The sequence below is a fragment of the Phyllobates terribilis genome, unplaced genomic scaffold (genome assembly GCF_046119375.1).
Source record: "Phyllobates terribilis strain yellow unplaced genomic scaffold, ASM4611937v1 Scaffold_1__5_contigs__length_1240528914, whole genome shotgun sequence".
Taxonomy (NCBI): domain Eukaryota; kingdom Metazoa; phylum Chordata; class Amphibia; order Anura; family Dendrobatidae; genus Phyllobates; species Phyllobates terribilis.
The window spans coordinates 1,011,542,574-1,011,568,148 of NW_027362761.1; the positions used below are offsets into that span (position 1 = coordinate 1,011,542,574).

Here is a 25,575-nt window from a genome sequence, read left to right on the forward strand (position 1 = left end):
TAGCACTACAGTAGCCGGCTCATCTATACAGACAACGGAGTGACTATATGGTACTACTATATGTGGGGGTCAAAAATTATTCAGGGACTTACCAGGTGAATAGAGATTATTTGCCTTATGACTGTAAACAATATATATTTAATATATATGCATCATTCTCATTTTGGTCTTCTCTTACTGTAAAATTAAAGACTCACCCAAAGAGGCATCACCATCCAGTAAGTGGTCATCTTCCAAGGTATGGAAGTCCATCATCCCTCCAGCTCCATCAAGGAGTTCCTCGTCGCTGCTTGCACTGGTAATACTGTTGTAACTGTTGCGGTAGTAACTTCTCTGAAACAGCTGTTCAGACTCCATTTAGCTGCTTTACAACCTGTGAACACAGATAGTAACTATGAGAAACTTCGACCATACGGCATTTCTTACAAAGGATTCAGGCAGGTCATCAATTGGTTGAAAATCACTTTAGGAAAAGAGTTAGAATGAAATACACCCAATGCATCCATGGCTTAGTCTCCTTAGTGGCAGCTAGGTGGCGCTTGAAAGGAAGTCACCTCTACACTATACAGGGTGGGCCATTTATATGGATACACCTAAATGAAATGGGAATGGTTGTTGATATGAACTTCCTGTTTGTGGCACATTAGTATATGGGAGGGGGAAAACTTTTCCAGATGGGTGGTGACCATGGCGGCCATTTTGAAGTTGGCCATATTGGATCCAACTTTATTTTTTTCAATGGGAAGAGGGTCATGTGACACATCAAACTTATTGAGAATTTCATAAGAAAAACAATGGCGTGCTTGGTTTTAACGTAACTTCATTCTTTCATGAGTTTTTTACAAGTTTATGACCACTTATAAAATGTGTTCAAAGTGCTGACCATTGTGTTGGATTGTCAATGCAGCCCTCTTCTCCCACTGCTGACACACTGATAGCAACACCGCAGAAGAAATGCTAGCACAGGCTTCCCGTATCTGTTGTTTCAGATGCTGCACATGTCACCCAAGGTCATCCTGTTGTATGCACAGTATAAAGCACTGACCCATGACCACCACTTCATATAAACTCCTGGGACAGGGGGCTCAGGATCCCTTTCTAGTGTATGCGGTGGCCCCAATGACCATACATCCGTCCTGTGCATAGGTGATAAATGTTGCACCGCAGGATTGCTCCCGTTACTTGCAGTGCAGCATTCCAAGAACCACAACTTTTTTTTTTTTTTTCCAGTCAACATGGTACAGTTGGATTTCTTGTCTCACATTTTTTTCCTGATAAACTATTTTTTTCAGTCCCACTAGGGGACAACACAATGACAGCTTGATTACTTTGATAGGCCCTTGACTATCATGGCAACCCATTGGGCTTATGATCACATGCGGTCGGCAATGGGACAAAAGAGGGAGCTACACAGCTAGCTAAATGCCACAGTTGCTATATACCACAGCATCCTAGATTTACATTCTACGTTAAAAGGATTTTCTGTCTAATTCAATGGTGATTAGAAAACCAGAGTCTGGAACAGGACACAATCCAGAACTCTGGATGAGGAGTATAAGGTGTCCAGAGCTTCCTATTCCCTTCAGTCCTCACTGAACCTGAAAACCAAACATCAACAAGTGACAAAACGTATACAAATGCCTACCACCGTACATACCATGCAGGTAATCTGGGCACTGCCAGCTTTTCTCCTCTGCCTCATGAGAACACAGATGACTGCTCCTAAGTGAATGACTTGTAGTAAATGAAAGCTGTAATCCAGTCTCATGATCAGTGCTGGACACGCGCTTCAGATCATATGAGAACACATAGATTTGTAGACATGAACTACATCCTTTCAGAACTCTTAGGTGGCAATTACCTAAACATTATTGGCATACGCTCCTATGGCTTCCCCCCTCTGCCCCTGACTAAATGAGAGGCCTACAAGGCCAAATATACAGCTTATTATGTGCAGCAGAATACATCCAGAAAATGAGAAAGAGCAGCGAAGGGAATCGTGTATATGGTGGAGCTGCACAGGGGGCTGTGTACATACAATCCTCTACAGTGCAGCACAAGAGTTTTGTTTCTCAATGTAACTCCTGCGCCAACAGCGACCCTACCGCATATGTGCACTCCTGGTCTGGTGGCATGGCAATCACTTAAACTCGTAAAAACAGCACTTCTTGGAACGCATGTCTATGAACGTAATGTGCTCCATGAAGTCCTTATCTGAAGTGATGCAGAGACAGAAGAGTCACTGGACAGTGAGCCCCACATACATATTCTGGCGGTCACAGATCCCAGTCAAGGTAATAAAGGCCTAATAGGAATGAAAAAAGCAGTCACAGCTTGTCTAAACCTCAAAATGGACCACTAATAGGACTCGTGCACATCATCGTATTATCGGTCCGAGTGCAATTTGACAAAACATCGGATTACACCGGGACCAATGTTATTCTATGGGGACGTGCACAAGTCTGATTTTCTCCTCCGACAGAGCCGGTTCAGGGAGAAAAAAAATTAGCGTGCCTGAGTTTTATCGGATATTTAGATCGCACTCGCCCATGCAAGCCGATGAGTCCATGGAAAAAATCAGAGCGCAGTCCAATTTCCACGGACTGACAGAATGGAGAAAATGGAGTAGTATTTTTCTCCATATCCAGAAGAATGGGGTCACACTATGATCAAACTCTGATTTGATTAGAATGTGCTTTGCAGAATTGATCCTATTATCTCGCATGAGAGAACACACGATTGTGTCCCCTGTGGTAAGACGCCTCACTCGGCTGCTTCCAGAAGTAGACTCAGGAACCGTGTTTTCTCTGCAGGCTTTATTTAGTGGCATAAGGCTGCGTGCACACGATGCGTTTTTCATGCGGAAATTCCGCAGCGGAAACGCATCAAAAACGCATGGTAATCCGCACCCCATGGTCCCCAATGGCATTCGGCAATGTCAATGCACATGCTGCGGATTTTTCTGCAGCGCTCATAAATCCGCAGCATGTTCATTAATTTTGCGGACACGCAGCGGAAGCGCCGCCATTGACTTGCATTGAGACGCATAGAATCTGTGTCTGTACATTTGTACACGCGGATTATATGCGATTCAATGTGCGGATGGTACCCAGTTCTGGAGGAGAGAAGACTCTCATCCAGACCTGGGTACCATTCTACCTGTGAAAAAAAGAATAAAATAACAAATAAAGTTTATATTCACCTGTCCGGCGGCCCCTGCAGCGCTTCTCCTTCCAGGTCCTGAGATGACGTCGCGGTCATGTGACCGCAGGCTGTCTCGCGAGATGCCGGCAAGCCAGGAAGGAACCAGGAAGGAGCGCTGCAGCACACGCGGCGGGGGATCGGGGGTAAGTATAGCTTTATTTTTTTATTTTTACTAGTCACACTGTATAAATCCATGCCGTTTGCATGGATTTATACAGTGTGACCTAGTTGTCAAGCACTTTCCAAGTGATGCTATCGCCTGGAAAGTGCTTGTCAGTCCGCATGCGGAAACACATGCGTTAACGCATGTATTCTGCAAGAAAAACACATGCACAATCTGCATGCGTTTTTTCTGCCAGGGAGATGCAGCAGAAATTTTCTGCTTCATTTCTGCATCGTGGGCACATAGCCTAAAGGCCCCGTCACACTTAGCGATGCTGCAACGATCCTGACAACGATACGACCTGTCAGGGATCGTTGCTGCGTCGCTATGTGGTCGCTGGTGAGCTGTCAAACAGGCAGGCTCACCAACGATCAGGGGAGCAGCGACATCGTGGAAAGAATCTTTCCACGATGTCCTGCTCCTGGTTACCAGCCTGCTGAAGCAGGAGCAGGCTGGTAACTATGGTAAACATCGGGTTACTAGGGGCACACGGGCTCCTAGTAACCCGTTGTTTATCATGGTTACCACTCTGCTACAGTGAGCGGGAGGTTACCGCTCACTTTAGCAGGCTCGTAACCATGATAAACAACGGGTTACTAGGTGCGCGTGTGCCCCTAGTAACCCGATGTTTACCATAGTTACCAGCCTGATCGCTGCTCCCGCTGGTCACACACAGCGATGTGTGCTGACCAGCGGGAGAGCAACGACCAAAAAATGGTCCAGAACACTTTGCAGCGATCAGCGACCTCACAGGGGCCTGATCGTTGCAAAGTGTCACACATAGCGACATGCTGGTGAGGTCGCTGTTGCGTCACCAAAACCGTGACACAGCAGCGATCTCGCTATGTGAGACGGGGGCTTAAAGCTCTGCAGTTCCAGGAAAAGTAAACAAAAACAGCCTTACTGGCAAAACAACAAAACAAAAGGAAAACGATAGCACAGTTCATAACAGTGTGGGATTAGCCACACAGGTTGTAGTCCCAGCATTCAGCTCCACTCTGAGCTGAAGCCTCTCAGTCTGGAGTCTTTGCCACTCCAAACTCAACAACCGATAAAAAAGGTGACTGAGCATTTAACCCTGCTCAGCGACACCCTGAGGGGAGGTATGGGGAAAGACTTCCCTCCCATCTCTACGTCATTCCCATAAAACCACACCCTTTAAAAGAGTTAACCCCCCAGCATATAACATGCTGGCAGAAATCCAGTAGGTCTCAGTTCACACAGTAGAGCATCCTGAGTGACACACTTCCCCTCGCATATAATACCAGTGACTTTGTCACACCCCCTAGCCATACCGGGAATAATTAAGGGAACATGTCAACGAATTCATGCTGTACAAACCAAGAGAAGTATATTTTTCTTTGAAACACTCCGGCAGGCGACAATAGCCGGAGACAAAAGTAGTCTTACACAGTCTCCCCGCACCGCTCCAGATGGTTGAAAGGTCCCTCGCTATGGGACAGACAAGTCAATCACCTCCAGCAGTGCTGGGAAAAGCCAAGGTTCTTCTAACTATATTTTCTCTGAAACGCTGACTGCCATGGCGCGCTCTGATTCATGCTGTCCGTTTCAGCAGCATGAATCGGCTGACAAATTCATGGATACCTTTCAGGGACATTTTGTGGATTTTTTTATTATTTAAATGCTTGTGGGCTTAAAACAATATTTGCAATTGGGTTTCATTTGATATTGTGCACAATTCTTCTTCTATAGCTTATGTGTTGCGATGTTTATTGCTGTATTGCTGGCTGCAGAATTAGCCAAGAATCCATCAGTCAGCCAGTTCTGACAGGGAGTTTATAACTCACTTACCGGTCACTGAAGGGTTAATCCACTACTTTGTCCTACCCTCCAGAACTTTGAAAAATTGCAATTTTTTGGGCATAGAGAAAAACCGATGAGACGGCAAAAACTGACACATCAAGGAAACACTGATGAAAATTCAATCCATCAGTCAATCTATATGCAGACCGGACATAACCGCAAGAGAAGTATGCTGCCTCCCAGGGGCGAAGATCAAGGATGTTACCGATAGGATACCGAAGCTCATCAGTTCCAAGGATGTCCACCCATTTCTTTTGATACATGTTGGCACCAATGACACGGCAAAGAAGGACCTACCGACAATCTGCAAGGACTTTGAAGCATTGGGGAAGAAAGTAAAAGAACTGGATGCGCAGGTAGTTTTTTCTTCTATCCTTCCAGTAGACGGGCATGGCATCAGGAGATGGAACAGGATCCTTGATGTGAACAACTGGCTGAGACGATGATGCAGACAACAAGGATTTGGATTCCTGGACCACGGTGTGAATTACCTCTATGACGGACTCCTTGCCAGAGACGGACTACACCTCAACAAACCCGGGAAACACACATTCACCAGGAGACTCGCAACACTCATCAGGAGGGCGTTAAACTAGAAGAAGAGGGGATGGGAAGAAAAACGCAGAACACGAACATGCAACCAGAGAACATACTAATGAAAGATATGAAGTGCGACAAAGAAGGTCCAAGACAAGATACTTGGAAGGGAGGTAAGAAAATTTCTAATACAATCCACAGGGAGAAGATTGGAACAAAACAAAATCATGTAAACTGCGTGCTAGCAAATACCAGAAGCCTGACAAACAAGATGGATGAACTGGAAGCAGAAATATCTACAGGTAACTATGACATAGTGGGAATAACGGAGACATGGTTAGATGAAAGCTATGACTGGGCAGTTAACTTACAGGGTTACAGTCTGTTTAGAAGGGATCGAAGAAGTCGGAAAGGGGGTGGAGTCTGTCTATATGTAAAGACGTGTCTAAAGCCTACAATACGGGAGGATGTATGGGAGGGAAATGAGGAGGTCGAGTCCTTATGGGTGGAGATACATGGGGCAAAAAACAATAATAAAATTATCATAGGAGTCTGTTATAAACCATCAAATATAGCAGAAGCCACGGAAAGTCTATTAATGAGACAAATAGAAGAAGTAGCAAAAAATAACGAGGTGATTATTATGGGGGACTTCAACTACCCCGATATAGACTGGGAAACCGAAAGCTGTAGATCTCAGAAAGGAAACAGGTTTCTATCAATTATCAAAGACAATTATTTGTCACAACTTGTGCAGGAACCAACTAGAGGGACGGCCCTTTTAGACTTAATATTAACTAACAGGCCAGACAGAATAACTGAGGTGCAGGTCGGGGGGCACCTGGGAAATAGTGACCACAACATTATACAATTCCACATGTGCTTCAGTAGGGTGCCCAGCAAGGGAGTCACAAAAACACTGAACTTCAGGAGGGCAAAGTTTGATCAGCTAAGAGATGCCCTTCACCTTATAGACTGGGATAGAATCTTTAGTAATAGGAGCACGGATAGAAAATGGGAAATGTTCAAAACAGTCCTACATAGTCACTGTAGAAGGTACATACCTTATGGGAATAAAAGGGCTAGGAATAGGAGGAAGCCAATGTGGCTAAATAAGGAAGTCAAGAGGGCAATGAAAAACAAAAAAAGGGCTTTCGGTAAACTTAAACAAGAAGGCAGCGAGGAAGCGCTAATATCTTATAGGGAAAAAACAAAATCTGTAAGAAACAAATAAGAATAGCAAAAGAGGAGACAGAGAGACTAATTGCCAAGGAAAGTAAAACGAATCCCAAACTGTTCTTTAACTATATAAACAGTAAAAGGATTAAAACTGATGGAGTTGGCCCATTGAAAAATAACCTGGGTAAAATCATAGAGGGCGATGAGGGTAAAGCAAACCTACTCAATAGCTTCTTCTCCACTGTTTTCACAAAAGAAAACAATTTATCGGAGGAAATGAAGAGTGATAAAGTAAACCCTCCGCTAAATATCACCCACCTAACCCAGGAGGAAGTTCAGAAACGCCTAAATAATATCAAAATAGACAAGTCACCAGGCCCAGATGGCATACAACCCCGGGTACTAAAAGAATTAAGTAATGTGATAGACAGACTGCTGTATCTTATATTCAAGCACTCTTTATGGACAGGGACTGTCCCACTAGACTGGCGCCAAGCAAATGTGGTACCAATATTCAAAAAGGGGTCTAAAAGTGACCCTGGGAACTATAGACCAGTCAGCTTAACGTCTGTTGTGGGTAAATTGTTTGAAGGATTTCTTAGAGATGCTATTGTAGAATATCTTAATGATAATAACTGTCTAACTCCATATCAACATGGATTCATGAGGGATCGCTCCTGCCAAACAAACCTGATGGCCTTCTACGAGGAGGTGAGCTCACAGCTGGACCGGGGAGAGTCAGTGGATGTTGTATACCTTGACTTCTCCAAAGCGTTTGATACCGTGCCACACAAAAGGTTGGTATATAAAATGAGAATGCTTGGTCTGGGGGATAATGTGTGCAAGTGGGTAAATAGCTGGCTGAGTGATAGAAAGCAGAGGGTGGTTATCAATGGAGTAAGCTCAGGGGATGTCAGGGTTACTAGCGGGGTGCCTCAAGGGTCTGTCTTGGGCCCTATATTATTTAATATATTTATTAATGATCTAGTGGAAGGGTTGCATAGTAAAATAGCAATATTTGCAGATGATACTAAACTTTGTAAAGTAGTTAATACAGATGAGGATAGGGCACAGCTACAGGAGGATTTAGATAAATTGGGGAGTTGGGCCAAAAAATGGCAAATGGGGTTCAATGCCGATAAATGTAAGGTCATGCACATGGGAAAGAAAAACAGCAGTCACCCATACATATTAAATGGGAAACCGTTGGGGAAATCTGACATGGAGAAGGACCTGGGCGTCTTGGTTAATAGCAAATTAAATTGGAGTGCCCAGTGTCAGGCAGCAGCTGCGAAGGCAAATAGAGTCATGGCATGCATCAGAAGAGGAATAGGAGCATGTGATGAGAACATTGTTCTTCCTCTGTATAAAGCACTGGTAAGGCCGCACTTAGAATATTGTGCACAGTTCTGGGCTCCGGTGCTCAGGAAAGACATATTGGAGCTAGAGAGGGTACAAAGGAGGGCGACTAAGGTAATAAAGGGAATGGAGGGACTAGAATACCCAGAGAGGTTGTCAAAATTAGGCCTATTTACGTTGGAAAAGAGAAGGCTTAGGGGAGACCTCATAAACATGTATAAATACATCAGGGGGCAGTACAGAGATCTCTCCCATGACCTGTTTATACCAAGGATGGTGACAAAGACGAGAGGGCACACTATGAGTCTGGAGGAAAGGAGGTTCCTGCACCAGCATAGAAGGGGATTCTTTACGGTCAGAGCCGTGAGACTCTGTAACTCTCTGGGAGAGGAAGTGGTGATGTCCAACTCACTTAACGAGTTCAAGAGAGGCCTGGACGCCTTTCTTGAGAACAATAAAATTACATCTTATGCTTAGTTAATTAATCCAGGGATTTAATCTGACTGCCAGATTGGTGTCGGGAAGTGAATTTTTCCTCAATGATGTAAATTGGCCTATACCGCATGTTTTTTTGTTGCCTTCCCCTGGATCAACGCTGCGTAATAGCTGCAGTGCACAAGAAATAGGCTGAACTGGATGGACGATTGTCTTTTTTCGGCCTTATAAACTATGAAACTATGAAACTAATGAAAATTACTTTTTTCACAGCCAAGAGAAAAAAAAATACCATATATTTTAGATTATAACACACTTTTTTTCCCCAAAATTTGGGAGGAAAGGAGGGGTTTGTCTTATAATCCAAATGGAGCTGAGGTGGAGCAGGGTCCAGGAGGCAGGGTCACTGCTACAGGAGGACGGCGGCAGGAGTGGGGGGATTCTGTGGAAGGAGGGGAGCCCTGGCAGTGCAAGGCTGCGGGCACTGGGCTTTCATAAAATGTCGGTGGTAAGTGGAGTCCTTTCCCTATTGTTTTCCCTGCAAGGGGCTACGGGAAAATGGCTGCCGGAGACGGCGCAGATTGAGATCTCAGCTTTCGAGCCCTTAATTTGCGCATGTACTGCCTCCGGCGACCATTTTCCAGAAGCCCATCGCAGGGAAAACAATAGGGAGGGGACTCTGCTCATCGCTGATCTTTAATGAAAGCCCAGTGCCCGCAGCCTCGCACCGCCAGAACACCCCTCCTCCCAGCACGGGGCCCGCAAAATCGCCCCACTCCTGCAGCAGTGACCCTGCCTCCTGTGACCCCGCTCGACCTCAGCCACCCCTCCCCCGGTAATCTACCGTAAAATCGGACTACAAGACGCACCAACATTTTATTTAAAACCTTCCCCACCCCCACCCCCCATTTTCCTCCCTAAAATTTGGGGTGTGTCTTATGGTCCGGTACGTCTTATACTCTGCAAAATATGGTACTTCTGAGTGAGGCTCCAATCAGCTGATTTATGATCACATGAAACTCCAGCTCTCCTTTGATGTGGCTTGTAGCCATAAATCACCAGAGGCGCTAAGTAATGCCGGATTCATGTATCCGTATTTATGTTGAGGTCAGAGTACAGGCCGGCTAAGGGTGTCATGACCTGAACTTGAAAGCCTCATATATGCCTACAAGGCTGTTGGGTTCGAGTCAGGAGACCCCCGGCCATTCTATGAATTACAGGTCATGAAACGCAGCTGTGTGAATTCAGCTTTTAAGAGTACCTAATGGATCCGCAAGGGCCCAACTTTTTAGCAAAAGTTAGGCATGAAATTATTCCAGGTTGTGGGATCTCGGCATCCAGAGCAGGATCCCACAACCTTCCACATCACCCATCACAGTGGAAGTGAAACATCATTACAGCGGTCACTGGTAATAGTTTAGCATAGTGCGTGATTGGGTTAGTGCAAATAATGAGATCTCACTGTCACTGGGGGCCACGGATGGTCGTAGAATCCTGCTCCTGCTCTGTACGCCGGTATAAATAATGAGATCTCACTGTCACGGGGGGCCACGGATGGTTGTAGAATCCTGCTCCTGCTCTGTACGCTCGGATCTCACAACCTAGAATTTCGGGTGTGACTTTTCCTAGAAATTCTGGTCCTTTAGGCTAAGTCCCCACGAAGCAGAAATGCTCCGGATTTTTTCTGCATCTCCCTGGCAGGAAAAACGCATGCGGATTTTACATGCGTTTTCCCTGCCAGGTAGAAGCGTTCTTCAAGCGTTTTTGCATGCATTTCCGCATGCGAGTTATCAAGCGCTTTTCCAAGCGATTTTAGCATCACTGGGAAAGTGCTTGACAACTTGGTCACACTATATAAATCCATGCAATTTAAAAAAAAAAAAAAAAAAAAAATGGTTAAAAAACAAACAAAAAACCTGTCACATGACTAAATGACATCATGGAAGGTCCTTTAACACCATCGCGAACCGCCGGGGAGCCAGGACGCATTGCTGAGGAGACTGGGGGCCATCGGAAGGTGAGTATAATGTTTTTTTTTTTTTATTCTAATTCTTTTTTAACTACAGGTACTATGGTACCCCGGTCTGGATGAGAGTCTCCTCTTCTCCAGACCCGGGTACCATCTGCGCATTGAATTGCTTAATATCCGCATGTGCACGTGTAGTCATGCGGATATTATGCGATTTAATGCAAGCCAATGGCGGCAATTTCGCCGCGTTTCCGCAAAATTAATGGACATGCTGCAGATTTTTCCGCAATGATAATCCGCAGATGAAATTTCCGCAGCATGTGCACAGCACATGCGGATTATCATTGGGGAACATGGGGCACATATTATCAAGAGTTTTTTAAGCGTTTTTGCTGCGTAAATTCCGCTGCAAAAACGCTTGAAAAACGCATAGTGGGAGATCAAGCACCTGTATATCCACTTTTCTAAATAGGTGATGCTTAAAAAAAAAAACACAATTCTGGCATTGCCCACTCATTTATCGAATAAAAAGTGGGGCCCCAGACTGGTGGCAGGTACTCCTTAAAGACAAAAAGTTGCAAATTCCCATCAAAAGGAGCTCACTGACGGGTTCTTAGTGAGACTACATTCACACATTTGTGTGATATGTCCGAGTGCTATCTGATTGTAGAATGTATTTACACATCCGATAAAACACGGATACATAGGTGAGATCCATGTGGCTCAGAGCAGGTCCTATTCTCATCCGATTTGTGGATCAGACTCAGCTACTCCAGCCTAGGGGGATCAGCGACACTGGGATGCAAATTGGAAAGCTTCTGATTTGCATCCTTGTCTCATGGATATGTTGCTTAAAGATAAATTTGAATAAAAACGCATCCTTCCAAGGGATTGTTATTGGCTTGAAAGCGAGCAAAACCTCTTCAGGTGAAAAAAAAAAAAAAATGGACGCAACTAGGACACGTGAGAGAAAAAAAAAAAAAAAAATCTGTTTCTCTTTGATGGTTCCACTCAAAAGGGATGTGTGAATCTAGCCAAGGCCACATTCACACATGCCGAATTTTACATTCGTATAAGGCCGCGTTTACATTTTCAGTATTTGGTCAGTATTTTACATCAGTATTTATAAGTCAAAACCAGGAGTGGAGCAGTCAGAGGAAAAGCACAAGGCGACGTTCCCACGATCAGATTAGGGTGCGTTTTTGAGGCTGCGTATTCTTGCTGTGTCTAAAACACACCATCTTAGAGCTCCAGCAAAGTGGATGGGATTTATAGAAATCTAACGCCCACTGGGCTTCATGTTAATGCTGCGGAAACTGACCTGCGGAGCGTTCTTTAAATCCACATGTCAATTTCTTCTTCTGTGCGTATTTTCCCTATAAACTTACATTAGATGCAGAAAAAATGCAGCAAAAACACGCACGTGTCTTTAGTGAGTTTCTGCTGCAGAAATGCATCAAAAATGCAAGTAATCCACGCCTAAGTATAGCAATAAAGTTGTCAAAGCAAAAAACCAAGTATCAAAAACAAAGCAGCTTTATTTAAAACATAACAAAAAGAAAAAAAGCGTGAAAATCAATCGCACTCAAAAACGTACAGAAAAAACAAATAATTTACTTATTAGGTGCAGAAATGGTGTAGAAAATCTGCAACATCAAAAACTCATAAATAGCTCATAGCGGGAACATAGTCAAAGGGTATTTGCACACGGTCTGGATTTGCTGCAGTTTCACGCTGCGTTTTTATGCAGCATCAAAACCGCAGCGGCCAGATGTTATAGCATAGTGGATGGGATTTCTAGAAATCCCATGTCCACTATGCGTCTGCGGCACACCCGCAGAAACTGACACGCGGCGCGTCTTTCCAGAAAGCAGCATGTCAATTTCTCTAACGGGGGAAGCATGCGGATTTTCCCCATAGACTTGCATGAGATGAGAAAAATCCGCATGTGTAAAAACCGCATGTGTGTTTCAATAGCGTTTACGCAGCAGAAACGCACACAAAAACGCTACATGATGATCAATAAAGTTTGTTTAAAAAAAACTTTTCTCTGAAACTATGCAAATTTCAACATGAAGACATGAAAAATGCATCAAAAAACGCATGCGGCAAAACCGCATGTAAAAAATGCAATTAACCTAATTTGCATATTAGGTGCGGAAATGGTGCAGAAATTCTGCCGCGTCAAAAGCACATCAAATCCCGACTGTGTGCACATACCCTAAGAATCACATTACCAGAACTCTCTCATATCAGGGGAAAAGTGGCTGAAAACTTGTGATGACTGGAAGACGTCACACGGTTATTTCCCGCAGGTTTGTGCCCAGGATAAGTGATGCCACAGTTTTACCGGGGGGCACATATAGTCGTGGAGACCTCGCTGAAGGATGGGGCTACACGCTGGTATCTTGAAAGCCTGAGAGCTCTGATTACAACATATATAACATAAACTCACCCAAGTTTACTGGGAGTTACCTTATTTTTAATCCCACTTTCTGGGAAAGGAACCTTCAAAAATGTGTTGAAGTAGCAAAAAAATAAAGCATTTATTAAAAAAAAAAAATCAGGCCAGGATGTACAATGTGGACGGTGGACTCACTGTTTTATCGCTGGACAGTGTCAGGACCACTGGGATCCACTGCTGTACATATACAGTTTACATGGCAGCTCCCACACTGTGGGGTCTGGGGCTGCTGAGAATCAGCATGGAGGTAACCACAAGGCCTCTGCCATAACAGAGAGGTAAGGTGCAGCAATATTATATACAGGTGTGTCTCACAAAATTAGAATATCATCAAAAAGGTAATTTATTTCAGTTCCTCAATACAAAAAGTGAAACTCCTATATTATATAGAGTCATTACAGAGTGATCTATTTCAAGTGTTTATTTCTGATAAAGTTGATGATTATGGCTTACAGCCAATGAAAACACAAAAGTCATTATTTCAGCAAATTAAAATAATTAACAAAACACATCTGCAAAGACTTCCTAAGCATTTAAAAAGGTCCCTTAGTCTGTTTCAGTAGGCTCCACAACCATGGGGAAGACTGCTGACTTGACAGATGTCCAGACGGCAGTCATTGACACACTCCACAAGGTCTCAGAGTTCCAATTTTCATTTGGAAATCAGGGTCCCAGAGTCTGGAGGAAGAGTGGAGAGGCACACAATCCAAGCTGCTTGAGGTCTAGTGTGAAGTTTCCACAATCAGTGATGGTTTGGGAAGCCATGTCATCTACTGGTGTAGGTCCACTGTGTTTTATCAAGACCAAAGTCAGCGCAGCCGTCTACCAGGACATTTTAGAGCACTTCATGTTTCCCTCTGTCGACAAGCTTTTTGGAGATGGAAATGTCATTCTCCAGCAGGACTTGGCCCCTGTCCACACTGCCAAAAGTACCAATACCTGGTTTAAAAACAACAGTATCACTGTGCTTGATTGTCCAGCAAACTCGCCTGACCTTAACCCCATAGAGAATATATGGGGTATTGTCAAGAGGAAGATGAGAGACTCCAGACCCAACAATGCAGATGAGCTGAAGGCTGCTATCAAAGCAACCTGGGCTTCCATAACACCTCAGCAGTGCCACAGGCTGATCGCCTCCATGCCACGCCGCATTGATGCAGTAATTGATGCAAAAGGAGCCCCGACCAAGTATTGAGGGCATTTACTGAACGTACATTTCAGTAGGCCAACATTTCAGATTTTAAAAACATTTTTCAAGCTGTTGGTATAAAGTATTCTAATTTACTGAGATAATGACTTTTGTGTTTTCATTGGCTGTAAGCCATAATCATCAACATTAACAGAAATAAACACTTGAAATAGATCACTCTGTTTGTAATGACTCTATATAATATATGAGTTTCACTTTTTGTATTGAAGAACGGAAATAAATTACGGTAACTTTTTGATGATATTCTAATTTAGTGAGATGCATGTGTACATGTCCTTTCCAACCCTTACAGGTTGACTCCAGCGAGCACTAGCAGCAATAGATTTCATGTAGCCTCTTTCCCTCGGAACTCAGTTCAGACGGGCCATAATTAATGGGGTCGCTTGTGACACTATATGGGTCAGACAGCTGCACCCATCATCTCTCTAGCCGACTACATGAAGCCGTTCTCTCACACAAGACACAACATCAGCTGATCATACATGTAGATATGAGGTTTAGCAATCAAGACCATGATTGTGGAAGGGACATTCACATCAATTACTCAAAAAAAAAAAAAAAAAGTCCAAAGCACCAATACCAATAATTTACAGTGCCGAAATATTTATGGGGCTTTGTCTGAGGTCTGATATAAAATTACGGCAATTATAGGTGGCCTTAAACTATTGTGGCGATTGTGTGCTCCTGCTTAATCGACAGTTCGGACCAGCGGCATCCTTGCCCCACTAGCCCAAACTGTGCTCCCAATGCCGCCATATCAGACAGGTTTGCCTTTGCAGCATTGGAGAAGGGCAGTAACACTGAAGACGGCTGGATCAGGAGCCAACAGTGCACAGCAGCTCCTTAAAGTTCTATTGGAAAGAGCTTGTAAGCACGGCACGTTTGGCTATTGCTGATAGACTGCAGTAGTAGCCAGTAATCTAGGAAACAAGCCAAGCAAAAAACGTGAAAATTCCTCCATTCTTGAGAACAGGGGGGATTTTTGATAACAAGTACACTGCAAAGTTAACCGTTTAAAAGCGTTTGCAAAGTTATACAAAACAAAAATATGAAAATAACCCTTTAACCCCATCACGACATATTTAACCCGTTAAATGGCACCGAAGCATGCGGCGGGGCCAGGACGAGCTCGCATCTGTTCCAGCAGATGATGGCTGATATAATCAGCCATCATGTGCCTCTAACAGCCCAGGATGAAGTTGTATTCCGCCCGCGGCTGGTAAACCATTAAATGCCACCGTTAATTTCTGGCATGATTGCGAGAAGTCAATGGGTTGCCATGACAGCCGGGGGTCTGCTGATGACCCCTGTGCTTCTCATGATGATCTTCCTGTGAAAGACAGCATTTATTTGGTGGTCATAGGAGATTAATATTGTTAATGTGATTTTCTCTATACGTGGCAGTGCTGAAGCACGACTATGTATAGTACAAGCAAACAGACTATCGCAGATTCAAGTCCACTAAGGGGACTATTAAATACAGTAAAAGAAAGTGTTTTTAAAAATAAGAAAAAGTAAAAACACAAAGTTAAAATTATGCCACCTTTGCCCCATATAAAATAATGAAAAAAAAAACCACACACATATTTGGTATCGCTGCGTTCATAAAAGTCCGATCCATCAAAATATAAAGTAAATTAATCTGACCAGTAAACGGCATAACGAGAGAAAAAAATCTAAATGACAGAATTTTGCTTTCTTGGTCGCCACAACATTGTATCTTTCCCAGAATGGCATCAGTAAAAACATCAACTAAGGGCATAAAAAATAAGCCCTCACCCGGCCCCATATGCCGAAAAATGAAAACGTTAAGGGTCTTGGAAGATGGCGACAAAAGCATTTTTTTTTTTTTTTTTTTTACAAACTACCACTTAATGAAAAAAGTATATCACATGATAAAAAGAATGAGGTCACTGAAAAGTACAACTGGTCCTGCAAAAAAAACAAGTCCTCAAATGGCTATGGGGACGGGAAAAAAAAAAAGATGGCTTTTGGAAGAAAGTGGGAGGGGGGATAGTAAAAGGCCGGCAGGGTGAGGAAGTGGCCGGCAGGGTGAGGAAGTGGCCGGCAGGGTGAGGAAGTGGCCGGCAGGGTGAGGAAGTGGCCGGCAGGGTGAGGAAGTGGCCGGCAGGGTGAGTAAGAGCCCGGCTGGGTGAGTAAGAGCCCGGCTGGGTGAGTAAGTGGCCGGCTGGGTGAGTAAGAGCCCGGCTGGGTGAGTAAGAGCCCGGCTGGGTGAGTAAGAGCCCGGCTGGGTGAGTAAGAGCCCGGCTGGGTGAGTAAGAGCCCGGCAGGGTATGTAGGTGGCCGGCAGGGTATGTAGGTGGTCGGCAGGGTATGTAGGTGGCCGGCAGGGTGAGTAAGAGCCCGGCTGGGTGAGTAAGTGGCCGGCAGGGTGCAGCCGCAGATCACATGGCACAGCCTGTTATTAGGGGACTGATGACAGCTGCTCCCGGCCACCTGCAGTCATCCCCAGCACTACACCTGATGACAGCCGCTCCGCTAGACTGTAGATGGAAGACGTCCCGGGCCTCCTACCTGCTCTGGGTGTCCGGGGGCGCTGCCTGCTCCCCCGGCCGCAGTATGCCGCATCCTCCCCCTCCTCCGCTTTGTGGTCTATGCACGGAGGGGCGGCAGTGGTCGGCGGCGGAGCGGACGGGCCGTCAGACGGGGGCGGTAGTGCTTCACTCTACCTGCGGGAGGAGGAACTGCACATCCGGCCCCGCTTCCGGGCAGCTGCTGAAGCTGTTGCTAGGGTGGAGTGGGCGTTGCTAGGGAAGACCTCATCCACCAGCTGAGTGCTGGGAGGGGGATGTTATGGAGGCAGACGTGGGGCTAAGCACATACATTGTCCTTAAACATCCACGGGGTGTACACTGTATTGTCCTGAGGGTTTTGTCACAGTCACCACAGAAGCCACATGTGCAAGTGACCAGCCAGTGTTAGCTTAGCGCCAGTGACCCTAAAATTACATACATATATCGACTTTACAAATAGTCCTGAATACATGTCCCATGTCTGTCCCTGCAGCTTGGCTGCTGAGCCATGCATCTCCATGGTAACTGGACAAATGCCCCCCTCTCCTGTGCCCATACCTCTCTATCATATGTAGTTTAGGTTGTGGGCACATGATTGGAACTCGCCTAAGCCCCAAACATAGGGGGCTCCTGGACTTGCAGAAGGTAGGACAAATATTTCAGGGGCTGCAATAGACTCCTGAATCCTTTTACTGTAGACATATACATTTACCATATATGCTATTGACGCGCCCCTGGGCAGGTGTCGCGCTGCGATGCGCACGCAGGAGCTTACCCGGAGCCGGATCTCTTGAGGGTTGTAGTCTCGTGGCGGCGACCCGGTCCGTGCCCAGGGAGTCAAACTGAGCGGCGATGTACTAGCAGTAGATGGTTGATGACTACGCCACCCGTTGAGTGCAGCCAGGAAGCTGCTGCTGCAGGGCAGACCGCTGAGGCCGGTGGTAGGATTGTGCAGCGTGATAGTATAACCCCCAACGGGAGGGGTATGGCCTCAGGGCAGCCGACGTGGATGATGGGGGTAGCAGGAACCACTCAGAGACGGTACGGTGTAGTTCAGGGTCTTTACTGGTAACAACGACAGACCCTCCCGGAGTACTTGCTAGCAAACGGGGCCTGGTCAGTCTTTGAGCAGATGGGATCTCCCCTGGCCAGGCGTAGTTGTAGGCCTCCCAAACTGACTGTACTCTTCTGGCTACCTTGCTAGAAGCTGATGTAAGTAGCCCACGTCCCTGAGTGTACCGTGTGGTGCTCACCCGTATGGCCGGTGACTCGGGGCCTTCTAATGGCTTCCGCTCCACGATGGCGGTGCTGGTCCCACGCGTGTGACCGTGCCTTCGGGCTTCTGGGCCAGAGGACCTGAAATCCCCTGCCTGACGGATTCTGCTGCTGGGTAGGAGTTAGTCCCCACAGCCTCGGACTCCGGGTCCGGTAAAGAATCTTCTTAGTCAGGGCGAGCTCTGTAGCTGCCAGCCCCTGACTCCTTGTAACTCTGCTGTTTCCTATGCTGCTTCTTGTCTCCACTCTCCTTTGTCTGACTCACCCTGCCTCAGCCCCGGGTTTATACAGGGGAAGTTCTTCCCCTCCCAAGACTGGGCAGGAGGTGTGGCATGCACAGGATCCCTGACCAAAGGACCTCCCACCTGCTCTCAGACATAATATCTCTATCACTGTGGCAACCAGACCCCTGGGGTGTCACATTCCCCCCTAGTGAAATTTAGTACTCCGGGACTAAACACATTTAGAAAAACATAACAAAGTATAACAATAACAATACTATAAGAAAAACACATAAGATGGTTACGGCGTGTCCGCAACCGGATGCAGTCTTTGAAGAAAAGCAAAGGTGTCCATTTCACCAACACAGGGAGACGTAACCAGGTAGGGGTCTGTCCTACCCCGAGTCCTTAACAGTCTCTAGTCCATCCTGGGTTACGCTCCAACTATATACAAGGATTCCCGGTAAATCCACCAAGGATCCCTAAAAATAACGCCGGAGAGTTCCACTTGTTGCCGTTGCATCAGTGCCCGGATCTCTTTCTGGAGCACCCGCTGCTCGCCGGAGCTGGCATTCTTGGCAACCTGCTGTAAAAGGAAAATCACCTCTGCAAGACAATTTTCAATTACATTAGTTCCTAGAGTTATTTTTGGGTGACTCTCATGTTTATCGATATCTACAATGATCAGTCCCTGTGCGGCCAGTTCGACTCTACCAATTTTGATGGTCACCTCTTTAAATCCGATCTGTGGCACGGGCTGACCATTGCTGGCGATGATACTCAAGTCGTCGTCGGGGTAGCGGGTAATATCCGAGTCATTCCAGTACTGCTTGAAGAGCACGTACGGGATGGTGGTGACCTGTGACCCGGTGTCCAGTAGGGCACTCATGGGAATGCCATCCAGTACCACAGGCAAGACTGGACGTCCTCCCACATATCTGTCGCGCCAGTTCGATGGGCCTGGTGATCTTTTTCCTGGGGGTTGGCCCTCTACCCCAGGTTGTGCCCGTTTAAAGAACAGTACCTTGCCATATGTCCGGGTTGATTGCAGCGGCGGCAGATGGGTCGTCCGTCCTCACTGTATCGGTCACTGGGTCTTCCTCTGGCCGGTGGGGTCCTCCTTGGTCGACGCCACGGGATGTCCTCCGGTCCGGATGCCAGCTGGATCTTCCCTGGGGTGGAAACCTGTAAAGACTGCACAGTTCGGGTTAGCGCAGCAACGCTCTTAGCTAGCTCTTGGACCTGATGGTGTAGGTCTGGAGCCGGGTCATTGTCCAAAGCCTGCGCATCAGCTCCCACAGGCCCTGCTGACAAGGGCGCCGCCTCCTGGTAGTAAGTGGTAGTGGGGCGTCTGTGGGTCACAACGCCACCTGGTGCCGGTTCTCGGAGCACCCGGATGGCTCTGTCCTTGAACTGTGCAAAGTCCAGATGGGGATCCTGTAAGGCCATTGCCCGCAACTGGGTTCGGTGGGCATTGCAATATAAACCCTCTATAAATTGTTCAGTCAACAGCCTGTCCTCGTTTCCCACCCCATCAGGGTCGGTCTGCTTTATGGCCCTCAGGGCCTCTTGTAGGTTTAGTGCATAGTCCCTTATACTCTCATGCGCTCGCTGCTTGCACCCGTAGAATCTAAGCTTAATCTCGGCTGAGGTGCGGGTATCAAAGGTGTCCTTCAGCCGGGTTAGTATCCCTGCGACAGTCTTCCTCCCAGGTGGCCAGGATTTTACTTCCCTTTTGGCTGCCCCGGTTAGTTGGGCCACCAGGATGCTCACTTTTTGCTCTTCTGTGAGGGGGTACACCTGGAAGAGGCTATCCAGCTTTTCTCTAAAGTCATGCAGGGTATGTGACTCCCCTGAGTACTGGGGTAGCCAAGCTGCTCCCGGGATATAGGGCATGGTGAAGGGCATAACTGCAGCAGCGGTAGCGCTGGCGGGGGTTGAGGCAGTGAAGCTCTCCTCCGTATCCGACATCTTCCTCCCCCCTAGTGGACCGTGGCCTACCTTGCGATGATCCTCTTCCGTAGGCCGCGGCTCCGCAGTGGATCGTCAGGGTTGAGGACCTTCCGTCGCGCTCCTGTGACGTCGGCGTCTGCTGGGCTCCTTCCAGGACCTTACGCAACGTCCGGACGTGAGGCGGGGCTTCAGTTCTCGCGCGCTTTCGGAGTCCACGCCCCTCTTCTTCCCGCGCGGCGTCCCCAAGATGGCGTCCAACGGCGGGAAAACTCCACGGATGGCGGGAAGAAGGCCGAAGATGGCGCCGGATGGCGGGAAACTTCACCGATGGCGGGAAGAAGGTAGAAGATGGCGCCGGATGGCGGGAAACCTCCACGGATAGCGGGAATCTTCACCACTGGTAAGTTTGAACAGTCTTTGCTTTTCAGGCACGCAGTACCCGGTGGTTGCGGGCACGAAATCCTGCCGACTACGCCAAAGTTGACGCGCCCCTGGGCAGGTGTCGCGCTGCGATGCGCACGCAGGAGCTTACCCGGAGCCGGATCTCTTGAGGGTTGTAGTCTCGTGGCAGCGACCCGGTCCGTGCCCAGGGAGTCAAACTGAGCGGCGATGTACTAGCAGTAGATGGTTGATGACTACGCCACCCGTTGAGTGCAGCCAGGAAGCTGCTGTTGCAGGGCAGACCGCTGAGGCCGGTGGTAGGATTGTGCAGCGTGATAGTATAACCCCCAACGGGAGGGGTATGGCCTCAGGGCAGCCGACGTGGATGATGGGGGTAGCAGGAACCACTCAGAGACGGTACGGTGTAGTTCAGGGTCTTTACTGGTAACAACGACAGACCCTCCCGGAGTACTTGCTAGCAAACGGGGCCTGGTCAGTCTTTGAGCAGATGGGATCTCCCCTGGCCAGGCGTAGTTGTAGGCCTCCCAAACTGACTGTACTCTTCTGGCTACCTTGCTAGAAGCTGATGTAAGTAGCCCACGTCCCTGAGTGTACCGTGTGGTGCTCACCCGTATGGCCGGTGACTCGGGGCCTTCTAATGGCTTCCGCTCCACGATGGCGGTCCTGGTCCCACGCGTGTGACCGTGCCTTCGGGCTTCTGGGCCAGAGGACCTGAAATCCCCTGCCTGACGGATTCTGCTGCTGGGTAGGAGTTAGTCCCCACAGCCTCGGACTCCGGGTCCGGTAAAGAATCTTCTTAGTCAGGGCGAGCTCTGTAGCTGCCAGCCCCTGACTCCTTGTAACTCTGCTGTTTCCTATGCTGCTTCTTGTCTCCACTCTCCTTTGTCTGACTCACCCTGCCTCAGCCCCGGGTTTATACAGGGGAAGTTCTTCCCCTCCCAAGACTGGGCAGGAGGTGTGGCATGCACAGGATCCCTGACCAAAGGACCTCCCACCTGCTCTCAGACATAATATCTCTATCACTGTGGCAACCAGACCCCTGGGGTGTCACACTATTTACTGGAGCTGCAGGACGTTATGCCATACCTGCTACTCTATAATATACCGCTACCCTACAACATGCTGCTACCCTACAACATACTGCTACCCTACAACATGCCGCTACGCTACGACATGCCGCTACCCTGCAACATGCCGCTACCCTGCAACATGCCGCTACCCTACAACATGCCGCTACCCTACAACATGCCGCTACCCTGCAACATGCCGCTACCCTGCAACATGCCGCTACCCTGCAACATGCCGCTATCCTGCTGTGGTGCCCCTGAGGGTTCAGTCGCTACAGGGGTACTGCACCTCAGTTTGAGGTGTGGTATCCCTCTTCCAGGTAAGGATGGAGCATCTCTCAGGACCCCACTTTACCACTCAACACTACACCACTCCTGTCCTGTAGGGGGCCTAAATGCACCAGGGTGCTGCCCTTGCCTGGGATAGAGGAGATGGGGGGAACCAAAGATAGGGGGAACCATGTAGTGGGTGAGGGTGGAGGACACACTTTTAGGAAACACTTATTCTTTCATATTTAATCTACGGCCATCTTAGGTTCAAGGTCTTTGATTGTGATCTTCGTCTTTGACTGTGGTCTTCGTCTCTGATTGAGGTCTTCTGCCAGAGTCCAGCAAAAGGCCGCAGCCGACTGAAGATACACGGTCCTCGTTCTCTGGCCTTGAGACGAGGAGCGGGTCAGAGTTAACCACTGTCTCTACCCGGTCAAGATCCTGACCTAAGAAGGCCTTGGAGGGGAGCGGAGGAGATAGGCTCCACAGGCAAAAGGATCCCAGGGGGATACGGACGGAGCGGCCTACGCCACCTGTATTCTTCTGTATTTGGCCTAGCCAGAGGGATTCCTGCTGCAAGAGGGGTGAACCGGCCCCCGATATCTGACTTTGTTATTTCACGTCTCAGTCAGAAAAGCCCGGAGGCTTAGTGGATCCCAGAGGGATACGGACGGAGCGGCCTACGCCACCTGTATCTCTTACACTGCGTTTATCCAGTGGGACCCGGCCTTACACCTCGTTCTAACCACACACAGTCAGGAGAAGACTTAGTGGGAGAACTTACCAAGGAGAGGAACACACACCAGAGGGGTCTCGACAGGTGCTCCTGATCTACCTGGAAAGTGCTGAACCCCCCTTCCCGGTGGCCGCAGTACGCCATGTGTAGCAGAGAGAAGCTTTGCGGCTGAAAGTTCATCCCAAGTGAGTAAAGACCCGGATGACTTCATACACCGTCTCAGCTCGTTATTTCCTGCGCGGCACTGCACCCACCATTCCTCCTCACACTGCCCTGAGGCCTGCTCCGCCTGCGGGGAGCCGTTCCATCTTAGCTGCCCGTAACACCAGCCTCAGTGGACTGAAGTAGCGCTGGTGTCCATCACCGGAAACCGCAGGTGGCATAGTCGAAATACCACTCTTACTTTAAAGCCCATTATTTTTATGTCACGGCCCTGGGCACGGAACGGGTCCAAGCCACGACTGCATCCCCCGCTACCCCTACACCGACCCGGCTCCGAGTAACCCCATTTCCCAGGGAGGGCTGTGAGCGTCACACTGCAACATGCCACTACCCTGCAACATGCCACTACCCTACAAAATGCCGCTACCCTGCAACATGCCACTACCCTGCAACATGCCACTATCCTACAACATGCCGCTACTCTGCAACATGCCGCTACCCTACAAAATGCCACTACCCTGCAACATGCCGCTACCCTGCAACATGCCGCTACCCTGCAACATGCCGCTACCCTGCAACATGCCGCTACCCTGCAACATGCCGCTACCCTGCAACATGCCGCTACCCTACAACATGCCGCTACCCTGCAACATGCCGCTACCTTACAACATGCCGCTACCCTGCAACATGCCGCTACCCTGCAACATGCCGCTACCCTGCAACATGCCACTACCCTACAACATGCCGCTACCCTGCAACATGCCGCTACCCTGCAACATGCCGCTACCTTACAACATGCCGCTACCCTGCAACATGCCGCTACCCTACAACATGCTGCTATGTAGCGGCCAGACGGGGGTCACAGGAACACTAGTATGTCAGGCTGCTATTTGTCATTTTTGCTTTCACACAAAGAACTTTCCTAATAAACAGAAGTCAAAAATATAACGTAAACATGGCCTTATCCAAATGTAGAGCACAGATAGGGGGCAGTATTACTGCAGGTTTGATTACACTGTTTTTTATCTGTTACCATGGAGTCACATGGCACTGCATAGGAAATGCAGACAATAAATGTTGGGACATTTTAATCAAATTCCTTCATTTTCTGTTTAACTTTATTTGGACAATAAAAAAAATGGTTCCAAAAGTGGTCATAAATGTATGGACATATATATATATATATATATATATATATATATATATATATATATATATATATATATATATATATATATATACAGTACAGACCAAAAGTTTGGACACACCTTCTCATTTAAAGATTTTTCTGTATTTTCATGACTATGAAAATTGTACATTCACACTGAAGGCATCAAAACTATGAATTAACACATGTGGAATTATATACTTAACAAAAAAGTGTGAAACAACTGAAAATATGTCTTATATTCTAGGTTCTTCAAAGTAGCCACCTTTTGCTTTGATGACTGCTTTGCACACTCTTGGCATTCTCTTGATGAGCTTCAAGAGGTAGTCACTGGAAATGGTTTTCACTTCACAGGTGTGCCCTGTCCGGTTCAATAAGTGGGATTTCTTGCCTTATAAATGGGGTTGGGACCATCAGTTGTGTTGTGCAGAAGTCTGGTGGATACACAGCTGATATTCCTACTGAATAGACTGTTAGCTGCTTGTTTTCTTGCCATAATACAAATTCTAAGTAAAGAAAAACAAGTGGCCATCATTACTTTAAGAAATGCCCCCATAAATATCATTTTGGTACTCCTGTGAAGGTCAGCCACAGGCTCACCTCCATAGGAGAACTGAGATTCCTCTATATACTGTAATACCGTGGCATTGCAGTAGTATAAGCAATTGAATGATAGCCAGCTCATGTCACCTATAAAAACTACAAAATAAGGTAAAAAATAAATGTTCTAAAAAATATATAAAAAAAAAATTGTAATCACCCCCCTTTTCGCCTATTAAAATAATAATAATACTTGGTATTGCCATCTCCAAAAATGTTCAGTTTATGAAAATAGAAAGCCATACATTAACCGTTAAAAAAAAATTGCGGCTTTTCAGTCATCGCACTCGCCAGATAAAAAAGGGATCAAAACATCACCTGTAACCCAAAAAAGTATCAACCAAAACGTCAGCCCAGCACGCAGAAACCAAGCCCTGACTCAGCTCCATAGACAGAAATATAAAAAAAGTTACTGGTTTCAGAAAATGGCGAAAAATGTTTATTTACAAGTTTCATGAATTGTTTTCACCACTAAATTAATAAAATAACTGGAGAAGTTAGGAATAGCCACAATCATACTGACCTGTGCAATTATGTTTCCAGGTCATTTTTTTACCACATAATGAAAACCCTAAAAACAAAACAAAACAAAAAAAAGGGTGGAATTGGAGCTTTTTTTTTTCACAGTTTCGCTGCACTTTAAATTTATTCCTGGTTTTCAAATGAGGGTGGATCTGCAATACGAAGCTGTGTTGTTCTACTCCACAACTAAGCACATCCGACCGGCACTGGGAACTTTTTCTTTAAAGGGGCTGTCCAGTCAAAACCGATAAGTCTGCAGTCACTCTGTGTGACTGCAGACTTATGAATCCCTCCAGCGCACGTACTGTACAGACCTGGGAC

General features: G+C 47.0%; 1 protein-coding gene across 3 annotated transcripts in view; it reads right to left on the reverse strand.

Moving 5' to 3' along the window:
- Window positions 1-17,078, reverse strand: part of CLCN3 (chloride voltage-gated channel 3) — a 167,469-nt gene extending 150,391 nt beyond the window's left edge. For 2 of the 3 annotated variants that reach the window (XM_073644053.1, XM_073644029.1), the window contains exons 1-2: window positions 16,880-17,078; window positions 198-373 (exon numbers count right to left, since the gene is read on the reverse strand). In XM_073644053.1, the coding sequence (XP_073500154.1) occupies window positions 198-357 (160 nt within the window). In that variant the 5' untranslated portion in view covers window positions 358-373; window positions 16,880-17,078. Of the gene's footprint in view, window positions 1-197; window positions 374-1,657; window positions 1,790-16,879 lie in introns of those variants that run through there. The other variant, XM_073644037.1, reaches the window with a different exon arrangement.
- Window positions 17,079-25,575: the final 8,497 nt, after the last annotated feature.